This window comes from Somniosus microcephalus, chromosome 4 (genome assembly GCF_052327205.1).
Source record: "Somniosus microcephalus isolate GS21.2 chromosome 4, FLI_Smic_1.0, whole genome shotgun sequence".
Lineage (NCBI taxonomy): Eukaryota > Metazoa > Chordata > Chondrichthyes > Squaliformes > Somniosidae > Somniosus > Somniosus microcephalus.
Window position 1 is genome coordinate 181,968,382 of NC_140990.1, and position 21,913 is coordinate 181,990,294.

Genomic DNA, 21,913 nt, shown 5'->3' on the forward strand with positions numbered 1-21,913 from the left:
CTTGTGGACAGGACATACCTGGGAAGTTTTCCACATTGCTGGATAGATGCCAGTGTTGTAGCTGTACTGGAACAGCTTGGCTAGAGGTGCGGCTAGTTCTAGAGCACAAGTCTTCAGCACGATAGCCGGGATGTTGTCAGGGCCCATAGCCTTTGCTGTATCCAGTGCGCTCAGCCATTTCTTGATATCACGTGGAGTGAATTGAATTGGCTGAAGACTGGCTTCTGTGAGGGTGGGGACCTCAGGAGGAGGCCGATATGGATCATCCACTCTACACTTCTGGCTGAAGATGGTTGCAAACGTTTCAGCCTTGTCTTTTGCACTCACGTGCTGGGCTCCACCATCATTGAGGATGGGGATATTCACGGAGCCTCCACCTCCCGTTAGTTGTTTAGTGGTCCACCACCATTCACGACTAGATGTGGCAGGACTGCAGAACTTTGATCTGATCCATTGATTGTGGGATCGCTTAGCCCTGTCTATAGCATGCTGCTTCTGCTTCTTAGCATACATGTAGTCCTGTGTTGCAGCTTCCCCAGGTTGGCACCTCATTTTTAAGTAAGCCTGGTGCTGCTCATGGCATGCTCTTCTACACTCCTCATTGAATCAGGGTTGGTCCCCTGGCTTGATGATAATGGTAGAGTGAGGGATAAGTCGGGCCATAAGTTACAGATTGTGATGGATTACAATTCTGCTGCTGCTGATGGCCCACAGCGCCTCATGGATGCCCAGTTTTGAGCTGCTAGATCTGTTCTGAATCTATCCTATTTAGCACGGTGGTAGTGCCACACAACACGATGGAGGGTGTCCTCAGTGTGAAGATGGGACTTCGTCTCCACAATGACTGTGCGGTGGTCACTGCTACCAATATTGTCATGGACAGATGCATCTGCGACAGGTAGATTGGTGAGGACGAGGTCAAGTAGATTTTTCCCTCGTATTGGTTCTCTCACCACCTGTCACAGGCCCAGACTGGCAGTTATGTCCTTCAGGACTCGGCCAACTCGGTCAGTAGTGGTGCTACCGAGCCACTCTTGGTGATGGATATTGAATTGTGACAATTCTGGGTACCACAAGGATGTCAAGGCTGACGTAAGAAAACTACTAGGCACTCGGTCTAAGCGTTAAACAAAGCTTTAATCAACTGTTTTACAACATGGAGGTCTAGTTGTGTCCTTCACTAGTTCGTGTTAAGAATGTCCTGCGCAAGCTGGGCCCGTGCCTGAGTATTTATACTCTCCCTGGACAGCGCCACCCGTAGGCCGCTCAGTATTATTTCATAAGTCTTTCTTTCATGAATGACTGATTCATGTCAAAGGCCTTGGAGCGGGTGCAGAGGAGAGTTACCAGAATGGTACCAGGGATGAGGGACTTCAATTGTATAGAGAGACTGGAGAAACAGGGATTGTTCTCCTTAGAGCAGAGAAGGTTAAGGGGAGATTTAATAGAGGTGTTCAAAATTATGAGGCATTTTGATAGAGTATATAGGGAGAAACTGTTTCCACTGACAGGAGGGTTGGTAGCCAAAGGACACAGAGTTTAAGGTAATTGGGAAAAGAACCAGTGGGGAGATGAGAAGACATTTTTTTACGCAGCGAGTTATGATGATCTGGAAAAGCCAGGGGAGAGATGAGGAGAATTTATTTTACACAGTGTGTTTGTTACAATCTGGAATGCATTGCCTGGAAGCAGATTCAATAATACATTTCAAAAGTGAGTTGGATCTGAACTTAAAAGAGAAACATTTGCAGGGCTATGGGGAAAGAACAGGGGAGTGGGATTAATTGGATAGCTCTTTCAAAGAGCCAGCACAGGCAGGATGGGCTGTTGGCCTCCTTCTGTGCTCTTTGATTTTATGATTCTATAGTGTCTCCTAGAAATTCTCGCTTGTCTGGTGAGAAATGGCACAGGGATTTTAGAAAGGAAACAGTATTTGACAGAAAACGTTTTATCATCACTTACTTAGTGCTTCGCAGTCCACACAATGAGAGTTGCCACGAATGTTTCTGATTGACTGAAGGGCTATGGCTTCATTCTGGCTCGCTAGTCGTGACTAAGTAAAAGCAAAATGATAGACAGGAGACAATCAGCATCAATAAATGTAGCCTCAACACACTCACATTATTTCTGTTGCTGTGTACTAAGAAAAATGTTTCTGCAATGATAGCACCGTTTTCCTTTGGGTAGCTAATCTGTCTTTCACAAATTAGCACAGGGCTGTGCCAATATTTGCAGGGGGGGGAGGGGGGTCTCCAAATGGCAAAGATTGCAAAGTCCCTGCAGTACAGAACTCACTCAATGCGGTTCAATACTTTTTGTCCCCTTTCTATTTTTGGCCGCCCCATGTCAAGTGACATTCACTGCTGAAACCAAAGTCACTAAAGGTGGTTCCACTGTGACCACCTGTTGTGGGGAGGGGGGGGGGGGGGGGGAGGAGTCTGAGTGGGACCACCATAGGGGCGACTTACTCTTTGATTCCTCCACCACCTGTTCATCCTTCTGGGAAGCACCTGGCGGCTCCCTTGAGGAAAGGGATGAGTTCAGAATCTTAGACACATATCCAGGTGCTATAACTCTGGGGTACAGCACCTTGAAGCTGTGCCATTCTCCAAGATAGAGCCCATTCAAAATAAAAATATATTCAGGAGAGTTAGACCTCTAAGAAAAATATATACATATTCCTCAGTAAAACTTCTTTGCCAGTTGAGCCCATTGTAATCCTGATCCTGAAACTGTTAAACATCCCCCCTCTTAATGACATGTGGATTGAGAAGTAACATTTTCCTAAGCAACTGATTATTCACAGTAGAATACATGTTTAATATGCTCAAAAGATTAAAGTGTAAGAGATACAAATCCTAGAAAGTGCTGTTGGTAATACTAGTGGACAAAGTATTTTAGCATAACCTTAAAATTAGAGCTAGGTCGTTCAGGGGTGATGTCAGGAAGCACTTCTTCACACAAAGGATAATGGAAATTTGGAACTCTCTCCCCTAAAAAGCTGTTGAGGCTGGGGGTCAATTGAAAATTTCAAAACTGAGATTGATAGGCTTTTGTTGGGCACGGTATTAAGGGGTACAGAACCAAGGTGGGTAGATGGAGTAAAGATACAGATCAGCCACAATCTAAATGAATGGCAGAACAGGCTCGATGAGCTGAATGGCCTCCTCCTGTTCTTATGTTCCTACCCAGTAGTAACACCGTAGTTAATTTTGAGGCTATCAAGCAATAACCTGGCACCAACACAGGGATCATTGCATTCTCTTCTAAACATCGAGGCATGAACTGCAGAAAGTCAGGGTCCATTCCTTTTACGCTCACACCACAACTTACTCAAGAAACTTGCATTATTCTATAAATACTAACAAACTGCACAAAAAGGATCAGTGCTGTGGAAACACAGGGCTGTATAGTGGCGCCCAGTGTCCTTAATGGATCTTGTAAACCAATTGAAGATCATTGTTTGGCTCTCCATGGAGACCGCTCTAATTGGGTTGTTATATACAGAACAAAATTAAAGCTCCAACAGTAAACTAATGAAAGGGAGCGGAGTTTTTGTTATTCCGTGCAGGCTAAATGCCAAATTTTACATCAACTTTTATTTTACTCTTTAACCTATTACAGCTTTCCCCTGAGGTTTTAAGTGGGGCTTTTTTTTGATGTAGTCTAACTATGTACTGAAGGCGACCACAACAAATTTAGAGTTGGTAGAAATAATGTACAGATGTTTAAATTGAAACTGCCATGAGCAGACTGTCTTTTTAATAGCAGGGAACTTTATTGAAAAGTATTGACCTTCAGTTCTTGGTACGGTAGCCGAGACATGGAAAAGATTTTTTAAAAGGAAGCAGTTAGGGTGTACGTTTCATCTGAGCATTATCAGCAAGCCAAGTAGGACAGAGTAGCTTGGGAAATTACCTTGTTCTTGCTGCTCTCGCAGGACTGTAAACTGGCCAGAATCTGACTTTCAATCGCCTGAACCCACGCGTCCCTCTCCTCGTAAGAGGCGGCTTCAAAGTGCCACGTCTGACCCGTGAGAGAGACGATTATAAACTCAAAATTCTCTTCTTGTTCTGCAAAGGAAACAAAAGGCAACAGTCTGAGCAAGCGGAGAACTTGGCCAGGGTGGGGTGGCGGGGGGGTTTATACCTGCTTGAACCCATGCGTTCCTTTTTGTAACTCGTTTCAATCTGTGTACTTCTCCAGTCAGTTCGGAGCAGGCAAAGGTCAAAGGGGAAATGCAGGGAATTATGGCTTAAGAGGTGAACAGGCTGTTAACGTGGGAATATTCAGAGACAAGCATCCAAAGGGTTAAGGATATTTCGCAGGGAGACTGGGCTCCCCAAATAAAACTTAACCACTAAAGTTTCACTGGCTAATGGCTCTAACATATGTCTATCAGATTATATTGGGATCAGAAGTTAAACGGTTAAAGAGGAGGGTTCACATTTGAAAGTAATTACTGGTAGAAGAAAATTGACCACTGTGTTTTCATCATCTATTACAGAGACAACAGATGCATAATTCGGAATTACTGGTATCATTCAGAAAACAGCTTTCAAAAGCTGCCTAGTTTCAAAAGAGTGCTTTGCAACCTGATAGCTAGCATTAAAGGGCATCAGAAGATTACTCCCTCCTGCTTATAATTTTAAAATAAGTCACAAACAGCATCTGGACAATCATCCACTGCAAAGTAAAGAAACAGAATTTGGAGAAAAGTTCTCTGCTTTGCAGATTGACTGAAGGGCAGTGAGTTTCCCTGTGCTCTATTTCAGGCTCTGTGGGAATTCCATTTTGTGCAACATATTTAAGGACCCTTACCACCATAGAGGCATTGGAGAGGGTGCAAAAAAGGATGATACCAGAGGTTCTAATCATCAGGAAAGACTGAACAGGCTGGGGCTCTTTTCTCTAGAAAATAGAAGGCGGAGAGGTGACCTAATGGGGTTCGATAGGGTAGACTTAGAGAACATGTTTCTGCTGGTGGGGGGAGTCCAAAACTAGGGGTCATAATTATAAGCCAGTCGCTAATAAATCCACTAAGGAATTCAGGAGAAACTTCTTTACTCAGAGCGTTATGTGGAACTTGCTGCCAAGGGGAGTGGTTGAGGCAAATGGCATAGATACAGTTAAGGGGAAGCTAGGTTAGTACATGTGGGAGAAAGGAATAGAAGGATATGTTGATAGGGGGGAGATGAAATAAGTAGAGTGGGAGAAGGCTCATGTAGAGCATAAACACCGGCATTGTGTTTGGGCTGAATGGCCTGTTTCTGTGCTGTAAAATTCTATATAATCCCATAAAAACATACACACACGTCCATAGGACAGTGTTGCGGATATTACAGAAGAATGCAACAGGTCTACTGTCAAAATGTAAGAGGAGTTTGTGTGATAGCAGTGAAATGTCAGAGCTGGGAAATGTTTCTGCTCAAATGTTACGACAATTATTAATGCAGAAATGATCAAACCATTTGTAATACAGTAATACTTTCTGGAGCAAAAGACTCTGAGCAAATGCTGGCCTTTGAAATTTTGCTGGGAGCATACAGTAACAATGGGACCTCAATCACTTGCAGCCAACTCCACACTTTACAATATAGATTCAATCATTTATTCATATGCCCCTTGATGATAAAATAGTACTTGTATTATATAGTAAAATATTTCTAAAGCAAACCAGAATCAATTATTTATACAGCAATGAAAATCTCAATTTGAAATACAAGTTTACACACAAGGCTTGTGGCTTATAAAAAAAATACTACACACTGAGGGCCTTAGGCTCCATCCAATGTGCTGGAATTTCATATCTGCAAAAAAAAAAATTCCCAGGAAAAACACAAACAATCACAAAATTATTAAATTAAAACTACCACAAAATAAGCCTGTAAGTAATAGGGCAAGAGCTCATGATTATCTGACCCACTCACTTTCCATTTAAAGTGACAACATTACCCATTACAGCTGACTTACTGGAATGTGACCAGCTTTGCATTCTGTATATCATATACAATTCCAGGACTACATGTATTAAAACACCTTGAAATGGATTTCGGGCAGTTGAATAAATTGACCTCTTTGACATTTTGTATAAAGAAAAAAACTAATTTATAATTTCCGTGTACAAATGAAAAATTCAATCTTCTATTAAACAAACGTGTGATTGCTGCCTTCGCTGAAAGCATTTCAAGTCAATTTATGAACTTTGACTCAGGTGACCTTCAGCGGTACAGAATAACAGGCATAGACTATAAAGCACTCGCACATGCAAATGACCCAGCATGCACCAAGCTCTGGATTGGAGCCCAGCTACAAAGAGCATTACAGGCAATGTTTCGCAAAACAAATTAAATACTGTACTTAAATGTCACAGCACACAATTGTATTTTGCCACAGATCATTACACCTGCTACTTGCACCTTAAACTGCAATAACTTGAAAAATATTACATCGAATGCCAACATGTACAAAAGGGGGGGTTGGGGAGGGGGGGTTGGGGAGAATGGGAAATGGGTTTCTTAAAGTAATTTAAACATCACTATTCCACAGCTGGAGGGAAAGGTCAGAATTTAAGTAAAGAAAAAAGGAACATGTATGAGATAAATGAAGCAGTTAAATAAAACAAAAAAAAACACAAACAAAATAAAAGCCCACACAAGTAGGCAAGTAAGTAGGCAAGTATGCTCCAGGCAAACGAATACCAATTTCTGCTGGGTGGTCAGGTTTTAAGTTTGCGTTCCTCTTGAATTCATTACCTTCTGTGTTGGTGCTGGTGCTGCTGCTGCTGTATATGTTTCGCAAGCTACCTACACGGTTTAGTTTCCATGCTTTACGTTTGGCTGCGTCCAGAGAGCAGAGAGAGAAGACAAAAGGGAGAGTGAGAGAGAGATGTCAAAGCACAGTGAGAAAGTAGACAACTCGCAGGGGGTGGGGGCTTGTTAAATCTCAAGCAGCTAACAGGAGAGAGCACACTCGATTGCTCTGCTTCTGCCTCTCAAAACCGGGAACTTTGGTGGAAGGAAAACAAGACTGGAAAAGAGGCAGTGCCCATATAGGTCAAGGCTGTAAACTTTAGCTTGCTGCGACTTTTCAGTCAGTCTCTCACTGCACTTCGCTGGATCGTGCAGTCACATATATACTCACATCTATACCATGGTCTAGATGCTTCAAATAGTTGGATCAAAAGTAACAATAACTTGTCAACAGAATTTAAAAAGTTATCATAAATATTGTATTTATCATAAAGTAATGATGTCCAACAGTTAAGAATCATGTAACATAAAACGAGGCAATTTCTATTCAATGCAGCTTCAACAAGACATACCAGGAAATTATTTTTATCCCCTCTTTCCCATTTCTTCTGAAGCTCTTGACACTTCATGGGCAGCATCACAAACAAGGCCCGGTCCGCACATTCACAGCCAAGGCCCAGTCCACTGACGACCCACGGTCCGTGCATTCACAGCCAAGGCCCAGTCCACTGAGGACCCACGGTCCGTGCATTCACAGCCAAGGCCCAGTCCACTGAGGACCCACGGTCCGTGCATTCACAGCCAAGGTCCAGTCCACTGAGGATCCACGGTCCGTGCATTCACAGCCAAGGCCCAGTCCACTGAGGACCCACGGTCCGTGCATTCACAGCCAAGGCCCAGTCCACCGAGGACCCACGGTCCGTGCATTCACAGCCAAGGCCTAGCCCACTGAGGACCACGGTCCACACATTCACAGCCAAGGCCCAGCCCACTGAGGACCCACGGTCCGTGCATTCACAGCCAAGGCCCAGTCCACCGAGGACCCACGGTCCGTGCATTCACAGCCAAGGCCCAGTCCACCGAGGACCCACGGTCCGTGCATTCACAGCCAAGGCCCTGTCCACTGACGACCCACGGTCTGCACATTCACAGCCAAGGCCCAGTCCACTGAAGACCCTCGGTCTGCACATTCACAGCCAAGGCCCAGTCCACTGACGACCCACGGTCCACACATTCACAGCCAAGGCCCAGTCCACTGAGGACCCACGGTCCGCACATTCACAGCCAAGGCCCAGTCCAGAGGACCCACGGTCCGTGCATTCACAGCCAAGGCCCAGTCCACTGAGGACCCACGGTCCGTGCATTCACAGCCAAGGTCCAGTCCACTGAGGACCCACGGTCCGTGCATTCACAGCCAAGGCCCAGTCCACTGAGGACCCACGGTCCGTGCATTCACAGCCAAGGCCCAGTCTACTGAGGACCCACGGTCCGTGCATTCACAGCCAAGGCCCAGTCTACTGAGGACCCTCGGTGAGTGCATTCACAGCCAAGGCCCAGTCCACTGAGGACCCACGGTCCGTGCATTCATAGCCAAGGCCCAGTCCACTGAGGACCCACGGTCCATGCATTCACAGCCAAGGCCCAGTCCACTGAGGACCCACGGTCCGTGCATTCACAGCCAAGGCCCAGTCCACTGAGGACCCACGGTCAATGCATTCACAGCCAAGGCCCAGTCCACTGAGGACCCACGGTCCGTGCATTCACAGCCAAGGCCCAGTCCACTGACGACCCACGGTCCGCACATTCACAGCCATGGGTCAGTCCACTGACGACCCACGGTCCGTGCATTAACAGCCAATGCCCAGTCCACTGAGGACCCACGGTCCGTGCATTCACAGCCAATGCCCAGCCCACTGAGGACCCACAGTCCGTGCATTCACAGCCAAGGCCCAGTCCACTGAAGACCCACGGTCCGTGCATTCACAGCCAAGGCCCAGTCCACGTCCACTGAGGACCCGCAGTCCACACATTCACAGCCAAGGCCCAGTCCACTGAGGACCCACGGTCCGCACATTCACAGCCAAGGCCCAGTCCACTGAGGACCCACGGTCCGCACATTCACAGCCAAGGCCCAGTCCACTGAGGACCCACGGTCCGTGCATTCACAGCCAAGGCCCAGTCCACTGAGGACCCACGGTCCGTGCATTCACAGCCAAGGCCCTGTCCACTGAGGACCCACGGTCCGCACATTCACAGCCAAGGTCCAGTCCACTGAGGACCCACGGTCCGTGCATTCACAGCCAAGGTCCACTCCACTGACGACCCACGGTCCACACATTCACAGCCAAGGCCCAGTCCACTGAGGACCCACGGTCCGCACATTCACAGCCAAGGCCCAGTCCACTGAGGACCCACGGTCCGTGCATTCACAGCCAAGGCCCTATCCACTGAGGACCCACGGTCCGCACATTCACAGCCAAGGTCCAGTCCACTGAGGACCCACGGTCCGTGCATTCACAGCCAAGGTCCACTCCACTGACGACCCACGGTCCACACATTCACAGCCAAGGCCCAGTCCACTGAGGACCCACGGTCCGCACATTCACAGCCAAGGTCCAGTCCACTGAGGACCCACGGTCCGTGCATTCACAGCCAAGGCCCTGTCCACTGACGACCCACGGTCCGCACATTCACAGCCAAGGCCCAGTCCACTGAAGACCCACGGTCCACACATTCACAGCCAAGGCCCAGTCCACTGAGGACCCACGGTCCGCACATTCACAGCCAAGGCCCAGTCCACTGAGGACCCACGGTCCGTGCATTCACAGCCAAGGTCCAGTCCACTGAGGACCCACGGTCCGTGCATTCACAGCCAAGGCCCAGTCCACTGAGGACCCACGGTCCGTGCATTCACAGCCAAGGCCCAGTCCACTGAGGACCCACGGTCCGTGCATTCACAGCCAAGGCCCAGTCCACTGAGGACTCACGGTCAATGCATTCACAGCCAAGGCCCAGTCCACTGAGGACCCACGGTCCGTGCATTCACAGCCAAGGCCCAGTCCACTGAGGACCCACGGTCCCTGCATTCACAGCCAAGGCCCAGTCCACTGAGGACCCACGGTCCGTGCATTCACAGCCAAGGCCCAGTCCACCGAGGACCCACGGTCCGTGCATTCACAGCCAAGGCCCAGCCCACTGAGGACCCACGGTCCACACATTCGCAGCCGAGGCCCAGTCCATGACGACCCACGGTCCGTGCATTCACAGCCAAGGCCCAGTGCACTGACGACCCACGGTCCGTGCATTCACAGCCAAGGCTCAGTCCACGGAAGACCCACAGTCCGTGCATTCACAGCCAAGGCCCAGTCCACTGAGGACCCACGGTCCGCACATTCACAGCCAAGGCCCAGTCCACTGACGACCCACGGTCCGTGCATTCACAGCCAAGGCCCAGTCCACTGAGGACCCACGGTCCGTGCATTCACAGCCAAGGCCCAGTCCACTGACGACCCACGGTCCGTGCATTCACAGCCAAGGCCCAGTCCACTGAGGACCCACGGTCCGTGCATTCACAGCCAAGGCCCAGCCCACTGAGGACCACGGTCCGTGCATTCACAGCCAAGGCCCAGTCCACTGAGGACCCACGGTCCGTGCATTCACAGCCAAGGCCCAGTCCACCGAGGACCCATGGTCCGTGCATTCACAGCCAAGGCCTAGCCCACTGAGGACCACGGTCCACACATTCACAGCCAAGGCCCAGCCCACTGAGGACCCACGGTCCGTGCATTCACAGCCAAGGCCCAGTCCACCGAGGACCCACGGTCCGTGCATTCACAGCCAAGGCCCAGTCCACCGAGGACCCACGGTCCGTGCATTCACAGCCAAGGTCCCGTCCACTGACGACCCACGGTCCGCACATTCACAGCCAAGGCCCAGTCCACTGAAGACCCTCGGTCTGCACATTCACAGCCAAGGTCCAGTCCACTGAGGACCCACGGTCCGTGCATTCACAGCCAAGGCCCTGTCCACTGACGACCCACGGTCCGCACATTCACAGCCAAGGCCCAGTCCACTGAAGACCCACGGTCCACACATTCACAGCCAAGGCCCAGTCCACTGAGGACCCACGGTCCGCACATTCACAGCCAAGGCCCAGTCCACTGAGGACCCACGGTCCGTGCATTCACAGCCAAGGTCCAGTCCACTGAGGACCCACGGTCCGTGCATTCACAGCCAAGGCCCAGTCCACTGAGGACCCACGGTCCGTGCATTCACAGCCAAGGCCCAGTCCACTGAGGACCCACGGTCCGTGCATTCACAGCCAAGGCCCAGTCCACTGAGGACTCACGGTCAATGCATTCACAGCCAAGGCCCAGTCCACTGAGGACCCACGGTCCACACATTCACAGCCAAGGCCCAGTCCACTGAGGACCCACGGTCCATGCATTCACAGCCAAGGCCCAGTCCACTGAGGACCCACGGTCCGTGCATTCACAGCCAAGGCCCAGTCCACTGAGGACCCATGGTCAATGCATTCACAGCCAAGGCCCAGTCCACTGAGGACCCACGGTCCGCACATTCACAGCCAAGGCCCAGTCCACTGAGGACCCTTGGTCCGCACATTCACAGCCAAGGCCCAGTCCACTGACGACCCACGGTCCACACATTCACAGCCAAGGCCCAGTCCACTGAGGACCCACGGTCCGCACATTCACAGGCAAGGCCCTGTCCACTGACGACCCACGGTCCGTGCATTCACAGCCAAGGCCCAGTTCCCCGAGGACCCACGGTCCGTGCATTCACAGCCAAGGCCCAGTCCACTGAGGACCCACGGTCCATGCATTCACAGCCAAGGCCCAGTCCACTGAGGACCCACGGTCCGTGCATTCACAGCCAAGGCCCTGTGCACTGACGACCCACGGTCCGTGCATTCACAGCCAAGGCCCAGTCCACTGACGACCCACGGTCCACACATTCACAGCCAAGGCCCAGTCCACTGACGACCCACGGTCCACACATTCACAGCCAAGGCCCAGTCCACTGACGACCCACGGTCCACACATTCACAGCCACGGGTCAGTCCACTGACGACCCACGGTCCGTGCATTCACAGCCAAGGCCCAGTTCCCCGAGGACCCACGGTCCGTGCATTCACAGCCAAGGCCCAGTCCACTGAGGACCCACGGTCCATGCATTCACAGCCAAGGCCCAGTCCACTGAGGACCCACGGTCAATGCATTCACAGCCAAGGCCCAGTCCACTGAGGACCCACGGTCCGTGCATTCACAGCCAAGGCCCAGTCCACTGGCGACCCACGGTCCACATTCACAGCCAAGGCCCAGTCCACTGACGACCCACGGTCCATGCATTCCATACAATAGCAAAATACTGCGGATGCTGGAAATCTGAAATAACAACAGAAAATGCTGGACACACTCAGCAGGCCAGGCAGCATCCGTGGAGAGAGAAACAGAGTTAACGTTTCAGCTCTGGGACCCTTCATCAGAACTGGAAAAAGCTGGAGATGTAACAGATATTAAGCAGGTGCAGAGACAGGGAAAGGGGGGAGGGGAGGAAGGAACAAGGCACGGTCTGTGATAGGGTGGAAGGCAGCAGAGATTAAATGTTGCAAATGAAAATGGCAGAATAATCAACAGCTGCCGCCTGAAAAAATAGGGGCAGGGGTTCTAGTCTGAAATTGTTGAACTCAATGTTGAGTCCAGAAGGGTGGAGCTGTTGTTGTTTGACGAACCGACTTCTACCATGTGGAGGCTGAGCGCCAACTCTCCGGCACCTCCTCCTACCTCCCCCTGGACTATGACCCCACTACCAAACATCAAGCTATTGTTTCCAAGACTGTCACTGACCTCATCTCCTCTGGAGATCTTCCCTCCATGGCTGTCAACCTCTTAGTTCCTCAACCCCGCACAGCCCACTTCTACCTCCTTCCCAAGATCCACAAACAGGGCTGCCCTGGTAGACCCACCCGTTTCAGCCGGTTCTTGCCCCATGGAACTGATTTCTTCCTATCTTGACTCTACTTTTTCTCCCCTTGTCCAGTCTCTTACCACCTACATTCGCGACTCTTCCGACGCCCTCTGCCACTTTAACAGTTTCCAGTTTCCTGGCCCCAACCGTCTCCTTTTCACTATGGATGTTCAATCCCTCGACACCTCCACCCCCCACCAGGACGGCCTGAGGGCGCTCCGCTTCTTCCTTGAACAGAGGCCCAACCAGTCCCCATCCACCACCACCCTCCTCCGCCTGGCTGAACTTGTTCTCACATTGAACAACTTCTCCTTTAACTCCACTCATTTCCTCCAAATCAAAGGTGTTGCTATGGGTACTGCATGGGCCCTAGCTATGCCTGCCTTTTCGTGGGATATGTGGAACATTCTTTGTTCCAGTCCTACTCGGGTCCCCTCCCTCACCTCTTTTTCTGGTACATTGATGACTGTATCTATCGGTGCCGTTTCCTGCTCTTGCCCTAACCTAGAAAATTTCATTCACTTTGCTTTCAATTTCCACCCTTCCCTCACTTTCACATGGTCCATCTCCGACTCTTCCCTTCCCTTCCTTGACTTCTCTGTCTCCATTTCTGGCAATAGGCCATCGACAAACATCCACTACAAGCCCACTGACTCCCACAGCTACCTGGACTACACTTCCTCCCACCCCACTTCCTGTAAGGACTCTATTCCATTCTCCCAGTTTCTCCATCTCCGCCGCATCTGTTCTGACGATGCCACCTTTCATACTAATGCTTCCGATATGTTTTCCTTTTTCCTCAACGGAGGATTCCCCTCTACCGTGGTTGGCATGGTCCTCGACAGTGTCCATTCCATTTCCCGCACTTCTGCTCTCACCCCTTCTCCCTCCCAGAACCACGATAGGGTTACCTTTGTCCTCAGCTTTCACCCCACCTGCCTCCACATTCAACGGATCATCCTCCGCCATTTCCAGCACCTCCAGCGTGATCCCGCCACCAAACGCATCTTCCCCTCCCCTCCCTTTTCAGCATTCCGAAGGGACTGCTCCCTCCGTGACACCCTGTTCCACTCCTCAATCACCCCCAACAGCCCCTCTTCATGGCACCGTCCCGTGCAAGCACAGGAGATGCAACACATGCCCTTTAACCTCCTCCCTTCCCACTGACCAGAGCCCCAAACACCCCTTCCAAGTGAAACAGCAATTTACTTGTACTTCTTGCAATTTAGTATACTGTTTTCACTGCTCACGGTGCGGTCTCCTCTACGTTGGAAGACCAAACGCAGATTGGGTGACCATTTTGCAGAACACCTCTGTTCAAGTCTGTCAGGGTGACCCTGAGCTTCCGGTCGCTTGTCACTTTAATTCTCCGCTCTGTCCTCGGCCTCTTACACTGTTCCAATGAAGCTCAACGTAAGCTCGAGGAACAGCACCTCATCTTTCAATTAGGCACTTTACAGCCTTCTGGACTCAACATAGAGTTCAACAATTTCGGACTATAACCCCTGAACCTACTTTTTCAGGCGGCAGCTGTTGATTATTCTGCCATCCCCATTTGCAACATTTAATCTCTGCTGCCTTCCACCCTATCACAGGCCGTCCCTTTTGTTCTTTCCTCCCCTCCCCCCTTTCCCTGCCTCTGCACCTGCTTAAAATCTGTTACATCTCCAGCTTTTTCCAGTTCTGACAAAGGGTCACAGACCTGAAACGTTAACTCTGTTTCTCTCTCCACAGATGCTGCCTGGCCTGCTGAGTGTTTCCAGCATTTTCTGTTGTTACCATGCATTCCAGATGTGGACCAGGTACTTCCCCATAGCCCTGCAAATTTCTCCTTTTCAAATATATATCCAACAATACCCTTTTGAAAGTTACTACTGAATCTGCTTCGACTACCCTTTCAGGCAGTGCATTCCAGATCATAACAACTCGCTGTGTAAAAAAATGTCTTCTCACCTCCCCACCGGTTCTTTTACCAAATATCTCAAATCTGTGTCTCTCCTGCCAGTAGAAACAGTTTCTCCCTATTTACTCCATCAAAACTCTTCATCATTTTGAACACCTCTATTTAATCTCCACTTAACCTTCTCTGCTCCAAGGAGAACAATTCCAGCTTCTCTAGTCTCTCCACATAACTGAAGTCCCTCATGCCTGGTACCATTCTAGCAAATATATTGGGAGCATATCACAGGCCAAACAGTGGAAAGGAAATAGAGGAAAAGATATGTAGACAAATTAGATACAAATGCAGGAGCAACAGGGCATAGTAATGGGTGACTAATTATCCAAAGGTAGACTGGGGTAAGAGTGATAAGTGACAATGATGGGAGGGGCCTCTACAATGTGTCCAGGACTGCTTTCTAGATCAGTATGGTTGTTAGCCCAACAAGGAAGGAGGCTGTGCTGGATCTAGTTCTGGAAATTAAGTGCGGCAACCAGTTAACATACAGGTTTGGGAATAACCTAAGAAACAGCAACTGTAGCATAATTAGGTTCAATATAAAAATTAAAAGGAAAGGGAAGACTGAAAGATAAAGGCGCTTGACTGGAAAAAGACCGTTTTAAAAAGGTAAAAAAGGAACTAGCCCAGATAAACTGGAAGGAAACAATAGGAAATGTTCAACCAGGAGATGATTCGGGTACCATGCAGATATATCCGCAAAAGGAGTAAATGTGGGGCAGCAAAAGCTGGAGATCCTTGAATGAGTACAGAAACAAAAATTTAAATGAAACGTAAAATGAGGTAAGTCATAAATCTAGGGCTACTAATACAAAAACAAAATCAAGCCAAATATAGAAAACATCCAAGGAAGCAATAAAAAGTTAGAAAGACCAAGAGGAAGCATGAAGACTGGAAATGGCAACTGCAAGGATTTTATAAACAAAAAAACAATAGTTTTCCATGAGCATCCCCATCCTCAGTGAAGGCCGAGTCCAGCACATGAGTGCAAAAGACAAGGTTGAAGCGTTTGCAACCATCTTCAGCCAAAAGTGCTGAGTGGATGATCCATCTCAGCCTCCTCCTGAAGTCCCCACTATCACAGAAGCTAATCTTCAGCCCAGCCATCTTCAGCTGCTTCATCAATGACCTTCCCTCCATCATAAGGTCAGAAATGGGGATGCTCGCTGATGATTGCACAGCGTTCAATTCTATTCGCAAGTCCTCAGATAATGAAGCAGTCCATGCCCTCATGCAGCAAGAACTGGACAAGATTCAGGCTTGGGCTGATGTGTGGCGCGAATGTTACTTGCCACTTAAGTGCCAAGCAATGTCCATCTCCAACAAGAGAAAGGCTAACCACCTCCCCTTGACATTCAATGGCATTACCATCATTGAATCCCCCACCATCAACATCCTGGGGGTCACCATTGACTAGAAACTCAACTGGATCAGCCAAATAAATACTGTGGCTACAAGAGCAGGCCAGAGATTGGGTATTCTGCGGCAAGTGACTCACCTCCTGACTCCCAAAAGCCTTTCCAACATCTACAAGGTACAAGTTAGGAATATGATGGAATACTCTCCACTTGCCTGGATGAGTGCAGCTCCAACAACACTCAAGAAGCTCGGCATCAAAGCAGCCCGCTTGACTGGCACCTCATCCACCACCTTAAACATTCACTCCCTCCACTACCGGCGTACCGTGGCTGTAGTGTGTGCCATCTACAAGATGCACTGCAGCAACTCGCCAAGGCTTCTTCGGCAGCATCTCCCAAACCCGCGACCTCTTCCACCGAGAAGGACAAGGGCAGCAGGTGCATTGGAACACCACCACCTCCAAGTTCCCCTCCAAGACACACACCATCCTGACTTGGAAATATATTGTTGATCCTTCATCGTCGCTGGGTCAAAATCCTGGAACTCCCTACCTAACAGCCCTGTGGGAGTACCTTCACCTCATGGACTGCAGCGGTTCAAGAAGGCAGTTCACCACCACCTTCTCAAGGGCAATTAGGGATGAACAATAAATGCTGATCTTCCAGTGACACCCACATCCCATGAATGAAAAAAAAGTTAGAGAAAAGATCAGGCCAATTAGTGATGAAAAAGGAAATATTTTTATGGAGGATAAAGGAATGGTAGAGATAGTGCGCGAGTACAGTAATTTCAGTTTTCACTTCAGAGCATGATAGTGGGAGTGAATGGGTACAAGAGGAGGTGGCGGAGCAATTAGATAGGGTACTTGTAGATAAGGAAGTAGTACTAGAAAACATTGGTGGAACTCACAGTGGAAAAGTCACATGGCAGCATCCGGGAATACATAGAAACATAGAAGATAGGAGCAGGAGTAGGCCATTCGGCCCCTCGAGCCTGCTCCGCCATTTAATGAGATCATGGCTGATCATCCAAACTCAGTACCCTGTCCCTGGATCCCTTTAGCCTTAAGAAATATATCTAACTCCTTCTTGAATATATTTAATGAATTGGCCTCAACTGCCTTCTGTGGAAGAGAATTCCACAGGTTCACCACTCTCTGGGTGAAGAAATTCCTCCTCATCTCTGTCCTAAATGGCTTACCCCTTATCTTTAGACTGTGACCCCTGTTCTGGACTCCCCCGCCATCAGGAACATCCTTCCTGCATCTAGTCCTGTTAGAATTTTTATAAGTTTCAATGAGATCCCCTCTCATTCTTCTAAACTCCAGTGAGTATAAGCCCAATCGATCCAATCTCTCCTCATACGTCATTCCTGCCATCCCAGGTATCAGTCTGGTGAATCTTCACTGCACTCCCTCCATGGCAAGAACAATCTTCCTCAGCTAAGGCGACCAAAACTGCACACAATACTCAAGGTGTGGTCTCACCAAGGCCCTGTACAACTGCAGCAAGACATCCTTGTACCTGCACTCGAATCCTCTCGCTACGAAGGCCAACATACCATTTGCCTTCTTAACCGCCTGCTGCACCTGCATGCTTACCTTCAGCGACTGGTGCACAAGGACACCCAGGTCTCGTTGCACTTCCCCTTCTCCCAATCTATTGCCGTTCAGATAATAATCTGCCTTCCTGTTTTTGCCACCAAAGCGGATAACCTCGCATTTATCCATATTATACTGCATCTACCATGCATCTGCCCAATCACCCAACCTGTCCAAATCATACTGGAGTTTCTCGGCATCCTCCTCACAGCACACACGCCCACCCAGCTTTGTGTCGACTCCTAAAGGAAGTTAGACAGGAACAGTAAAACTGCTGACTATAACCTTTCAACATCCTTAGATATGGAAGGTGTGTCAAAGGACTGGAGGATTGCCAATGTAACACCTCTGTTCCAAAAGAATGGGATAAAGCAGGTAACTATAGACCAGTCAACCTAACATTCGTAGTTGGTAAACTTCTAGAGGCCATAAAATGGGATAAAATTCATACTCACAAAGAAAGGCACAGCTTAATTAAAGACAGAAAACATGGATTTGTAAAAAGCAAGTTGTGTCTGACAAACTTAATAGTTCTTTGAGGAAATAACAGAGTGTATTGATAAAAGAAATGGAGTGGATATTGTGTATATAGATTTTCACAAGATTTGATATGGTGCCACATACAAAGAAAGAAAGCCTTTCACAACCTCAGGATGTCCCAAAGCACTTTTGAAGTGTAGTCACTGTTGTAATGTAGGAAACGTGGCAGCCAATTTGCGCACAGCAAGCTCTCACAAACAGCAATGTGATAATAACCAGATAATCTGTTTTATAGTCATGTTGATTGAGGGATAAATATTGGCCAGGACACTGGGGAGAACATCTCTGCTCTTCTTCAGAGTGCCATGGGACCTTTTACTTCCACCTGAGAGGGCAGATGGGGTCTTGGTTTAATGGCCTGTAATTTCCGATAGGAGGCTTCCTGCGTGCGGATACCTCCTATCGGAAAAAAATCTACGCACTTACCCGAGGACTCCCGAGGTCCGGACACTTCCACTCCTGGGCCTCTCCAAAGTCGAAATGTGCAGGGCCCACGTATCCCAGAGGCCCATGCAGTTCGCAAGCATCCCTGGGATCACGTGGGCCAGGCCAGCCAATAGGAGAAGGGAATCTCCCTTCATACTTTTGACAGATAGACCTGTCAAATATATGAATGGAGATCACCCCAAAAACACAGTAAAACATTAAATATTTTTTTTTTAAACCATCACGTTTTTAAAATGAATTAAAATTACAGTAAAAATTTTTAAACAAAAATTTAATTTTTTGAAAAAAATAATTAAAGTTTTTAACAGGGCTAAAAATAAACACATTTTAAAAAAAAATTTAAATTATAAATGAGTGAAAAAAATTTATTTTAAAAACTTTTTTCAACTCTTATGCTGGTAAAAGCAGGCCTTACGTCTGCTTTTACCAGGCGTAAGATTTCTAAGGGTTTTCAGCGGGCGGAGGTTCTGCAGAAAGCGGAACTCTCCCCCCCGCAGAGGCCCTTCTCCAGGGCAGGCGTCCGATCTGTCAAGAGCACGTGTACACAGCCCGTACACACCCGTAGGCATCGGAAAATGCAGGCCAATGTCTCATCCGAAAGACAACACATCCGACAGTGCAGCACTCCCTCAGTCTCTCACGAAAACAATTTCTTATATTAATTTCTTCATTTTCTTCTCCAGCCTTCTCCCGATCTCTCCTTGTGGTGCTGGCTCATGTTGGGGTATGGTGGCAATTAACATTGGCAGCTCTCCAGTACCTTGGGTCAAGTGGGTGTTCTTCACTGGTGAGCCTGAGCAGGGACTGCTTTTAAGTCCCTGCAGGTGGGGACATGCTTTGGGTCTGCACCTAGTGCTCCACCTCACTGTGTACGTAATGTTAGAATGTGGCCGCACATGGAGAGTTCACAGTGTCAGTTATGGGTTAACACTGAAGGCTAAAGACCTCCCTCACAAGGAGGAAGGGAAAATGCAGAGGCTTGGGGTATTATGGTTGGCCGCTCTTTAGTGCCTCCAAGTGGCTAGTTAAATGATAAGCCAACCTGTGTTCCTAGTTAGGAATAGCGCACGGCACAGAAAGAGTGGGGTTACACGATAATAAATCTCTGGTGCAGTATTTTTCTAACTTTTTAAAATTTGACATTCATCCGTAGAAAATCTATGTCATATCTGATGGTAAAAAGAGAGTTTACATGCACTGTAAAATCTTTAAAGTATATGGAGGCCCAAAGAGTTAAAAGCACAAGGCTTTTTGCATTACAAAGAACAAAATCAACCGAGTCTTACCACAGCTGCCATTATATGGTATTGCTGGATAAGAACCATAGACCCTTAACACAGCTACAATTATGCTTTAACCCCAAATTAGTTTCACGTTGAGGTGGATTAATTCAAATTTGCTTGCTATGGAAAGCCACTCTGGTCTTTTTAGTGAGCTGCGTAGATGGGACTCAATCATTTGCCCTCAGTTTCCACCTGACTAGTCAACCACCGAGGTGGGCAGTTGCAGTGGGGATGGATCGCAAATCTTTTTGAGCGAAGCCCCAGGGAGCTACGCTTGCTGAGCACACGTGACTATGTTCTGAGTCGCACAAAGCTAGCACTACATCCAAACTTGTGTCACGATGAGCGTCTGGTGACAGTTCCAGTATGCCAGTGGGAAATGAGGTGGCCTTTTGTTATCAATGCAAACATGATTTTTTTTTTTTAAAAAGCAATGAAAAATATAAAGAATTCTCATTCTGACATGCTGTCGTAATGTAATGTCAATCCATTGACAGACTGCAAATTTTTATACTTGGAAGTTTGTCATCAATTTTAATCTTTGCATCTGACATGCATCTTTCCTTTTCCACCTGTGGATTTAGTTCACCTGCTTTTAATTTTACCTCTACAAATGTTTGTGGCTTAGCACTCATTCTTACACATCTTCCAAAGGCTGTGCAAGTACAAGAAACATGGGAGTTCAGGAGTAGGGTTCGCAAATGCATGTGAGAGAAATTTACTATCCCACTGACTGAAGCTGTATTACACAGGATAACTTTTCCAAGTAGTTGTCAGCCGTGGCTCAGTCGATAGCACTCTCACCTCTGAGTCAGAAGGTCGTTGGTTCAAGTCTCCTCCAGAGACTTGAGCACATAAGCACTGGCTGACACTCCAGTGCAATACTGAGGGTGTGCCGCACTGTCCGAGACGTGGTCTTTTGGACGAGACATTAAACCGAGGTCCCGTCTGCCCTCTCAGGTGGACGTAAAAGATCCCACAACACTATTCAGAAGAAGAGCAGGGGAGTTCTCCCCAGTGTCCTGGCCAATATTTATTTCTCAACCAACATCACTAAAACAGATGATCTGGTCATTATCACAGTGCTGTTGGTGGGACTTTGCGGTGTGCAAATTGGCTGCCGTATTTCCTACACTACATCAGAAATAGGAGCAGAAGTAGGCCATTCGGCCCTTTGAGCCTGCTCTGCCATTCAATAAGATCATGGCTGGCCTTCTACTTCATCGCCACCTTCCCGCACTATCCCCTTCAAGTCCATTATATCCAAAAATCTTTCTATATCAGTCTTGAATATACTCAATGACTGGGCATCCACAGCTCTCTGGGGTAGAGAAATTCAAAGATTCGGAATCCTTCGAGTGAAGAAATTTCTCCTCATCTCAGGTGTAGGCCATCAGGCCCAGGGGATTTGTCAACTTTTAGTCCCATTAATTACAACAGTGGCTAAACTTCAAAAGTGCTTCATTGGCTGTAAAGTGCTTTGGGATGTCCGGAGATCATGAAAGTCGCTATATAACTGCAAGTCTTTCTTTTATATATGTGATATAAATCATTGGCTAGAGTCACTTGATGGTTTAGCGGGTTAATGTACTGCTTACTGTGGCCCTGAACCACGCACATCTGGAACATCCTAGGTTTAACGCTGGACATGCTGCATTAACTGATTTCAGCTGGGGCAGTGGCAGGGGCACGGAGTTGACCTCAGCACCCCTGAACTAGAGAGTCACGGGTGGGGTGGTGGTGGGGGAGGTGGGGGGGGGGGGGGAGAGGGGAAACACAGTCTAAAATTCTGCTCCTCTTCATTTTGCGGTGTGTCCTCCTGGAGATTATGGCAATGTAGATGCCCAGTGAGGACAGGATCAGTTCAGCTCAAACTTCTTCCCACAGCTGAACAGCCAACCAATGGTCAAGGCTCATCCAGCAGGAATGGCCACTTGGGCAAGGTATCCAAGGCCTGCAGACATCCATGGAATTGTACCCCAGCGCC

The 21,913-nt window shown here is 48.4% G+C and overlaps 1 protein-coding gene across 1 annotated transcript in view; it reads right to left on the reverse strand.

The window, feature by feature from the left end:
- Positions 1 to 21,913, reverse strand: part of agap1 (ArfGAP with GTPase domain, ankyrin repeat and PH domain 1) — a 585,448-nt gene that overhangs the window by 189,843 nt on the left and 373,692 nt on the right. Inside the window, exons 12-14 of the mRNA XM_085984196.1 lie at positions 6,756 to 6,839; positions 3,919 to 4,073; positions 1,963 to 2,053 (exon numbers count right to left, since the gene is read on the reverse strand). Coding sequence (XP_085840322.1) covers positions 1,963 to 2,053; positions 3,919 to 4,073; positions 6,756 to 6,839 — 330 coding nt within the window. The remainder of the gene's footprint in view (positions 1 to 1,962; positions 2,054 to 3,918; positions 4,074 to 6,755; positions 6,840 to 21,913) is intronic.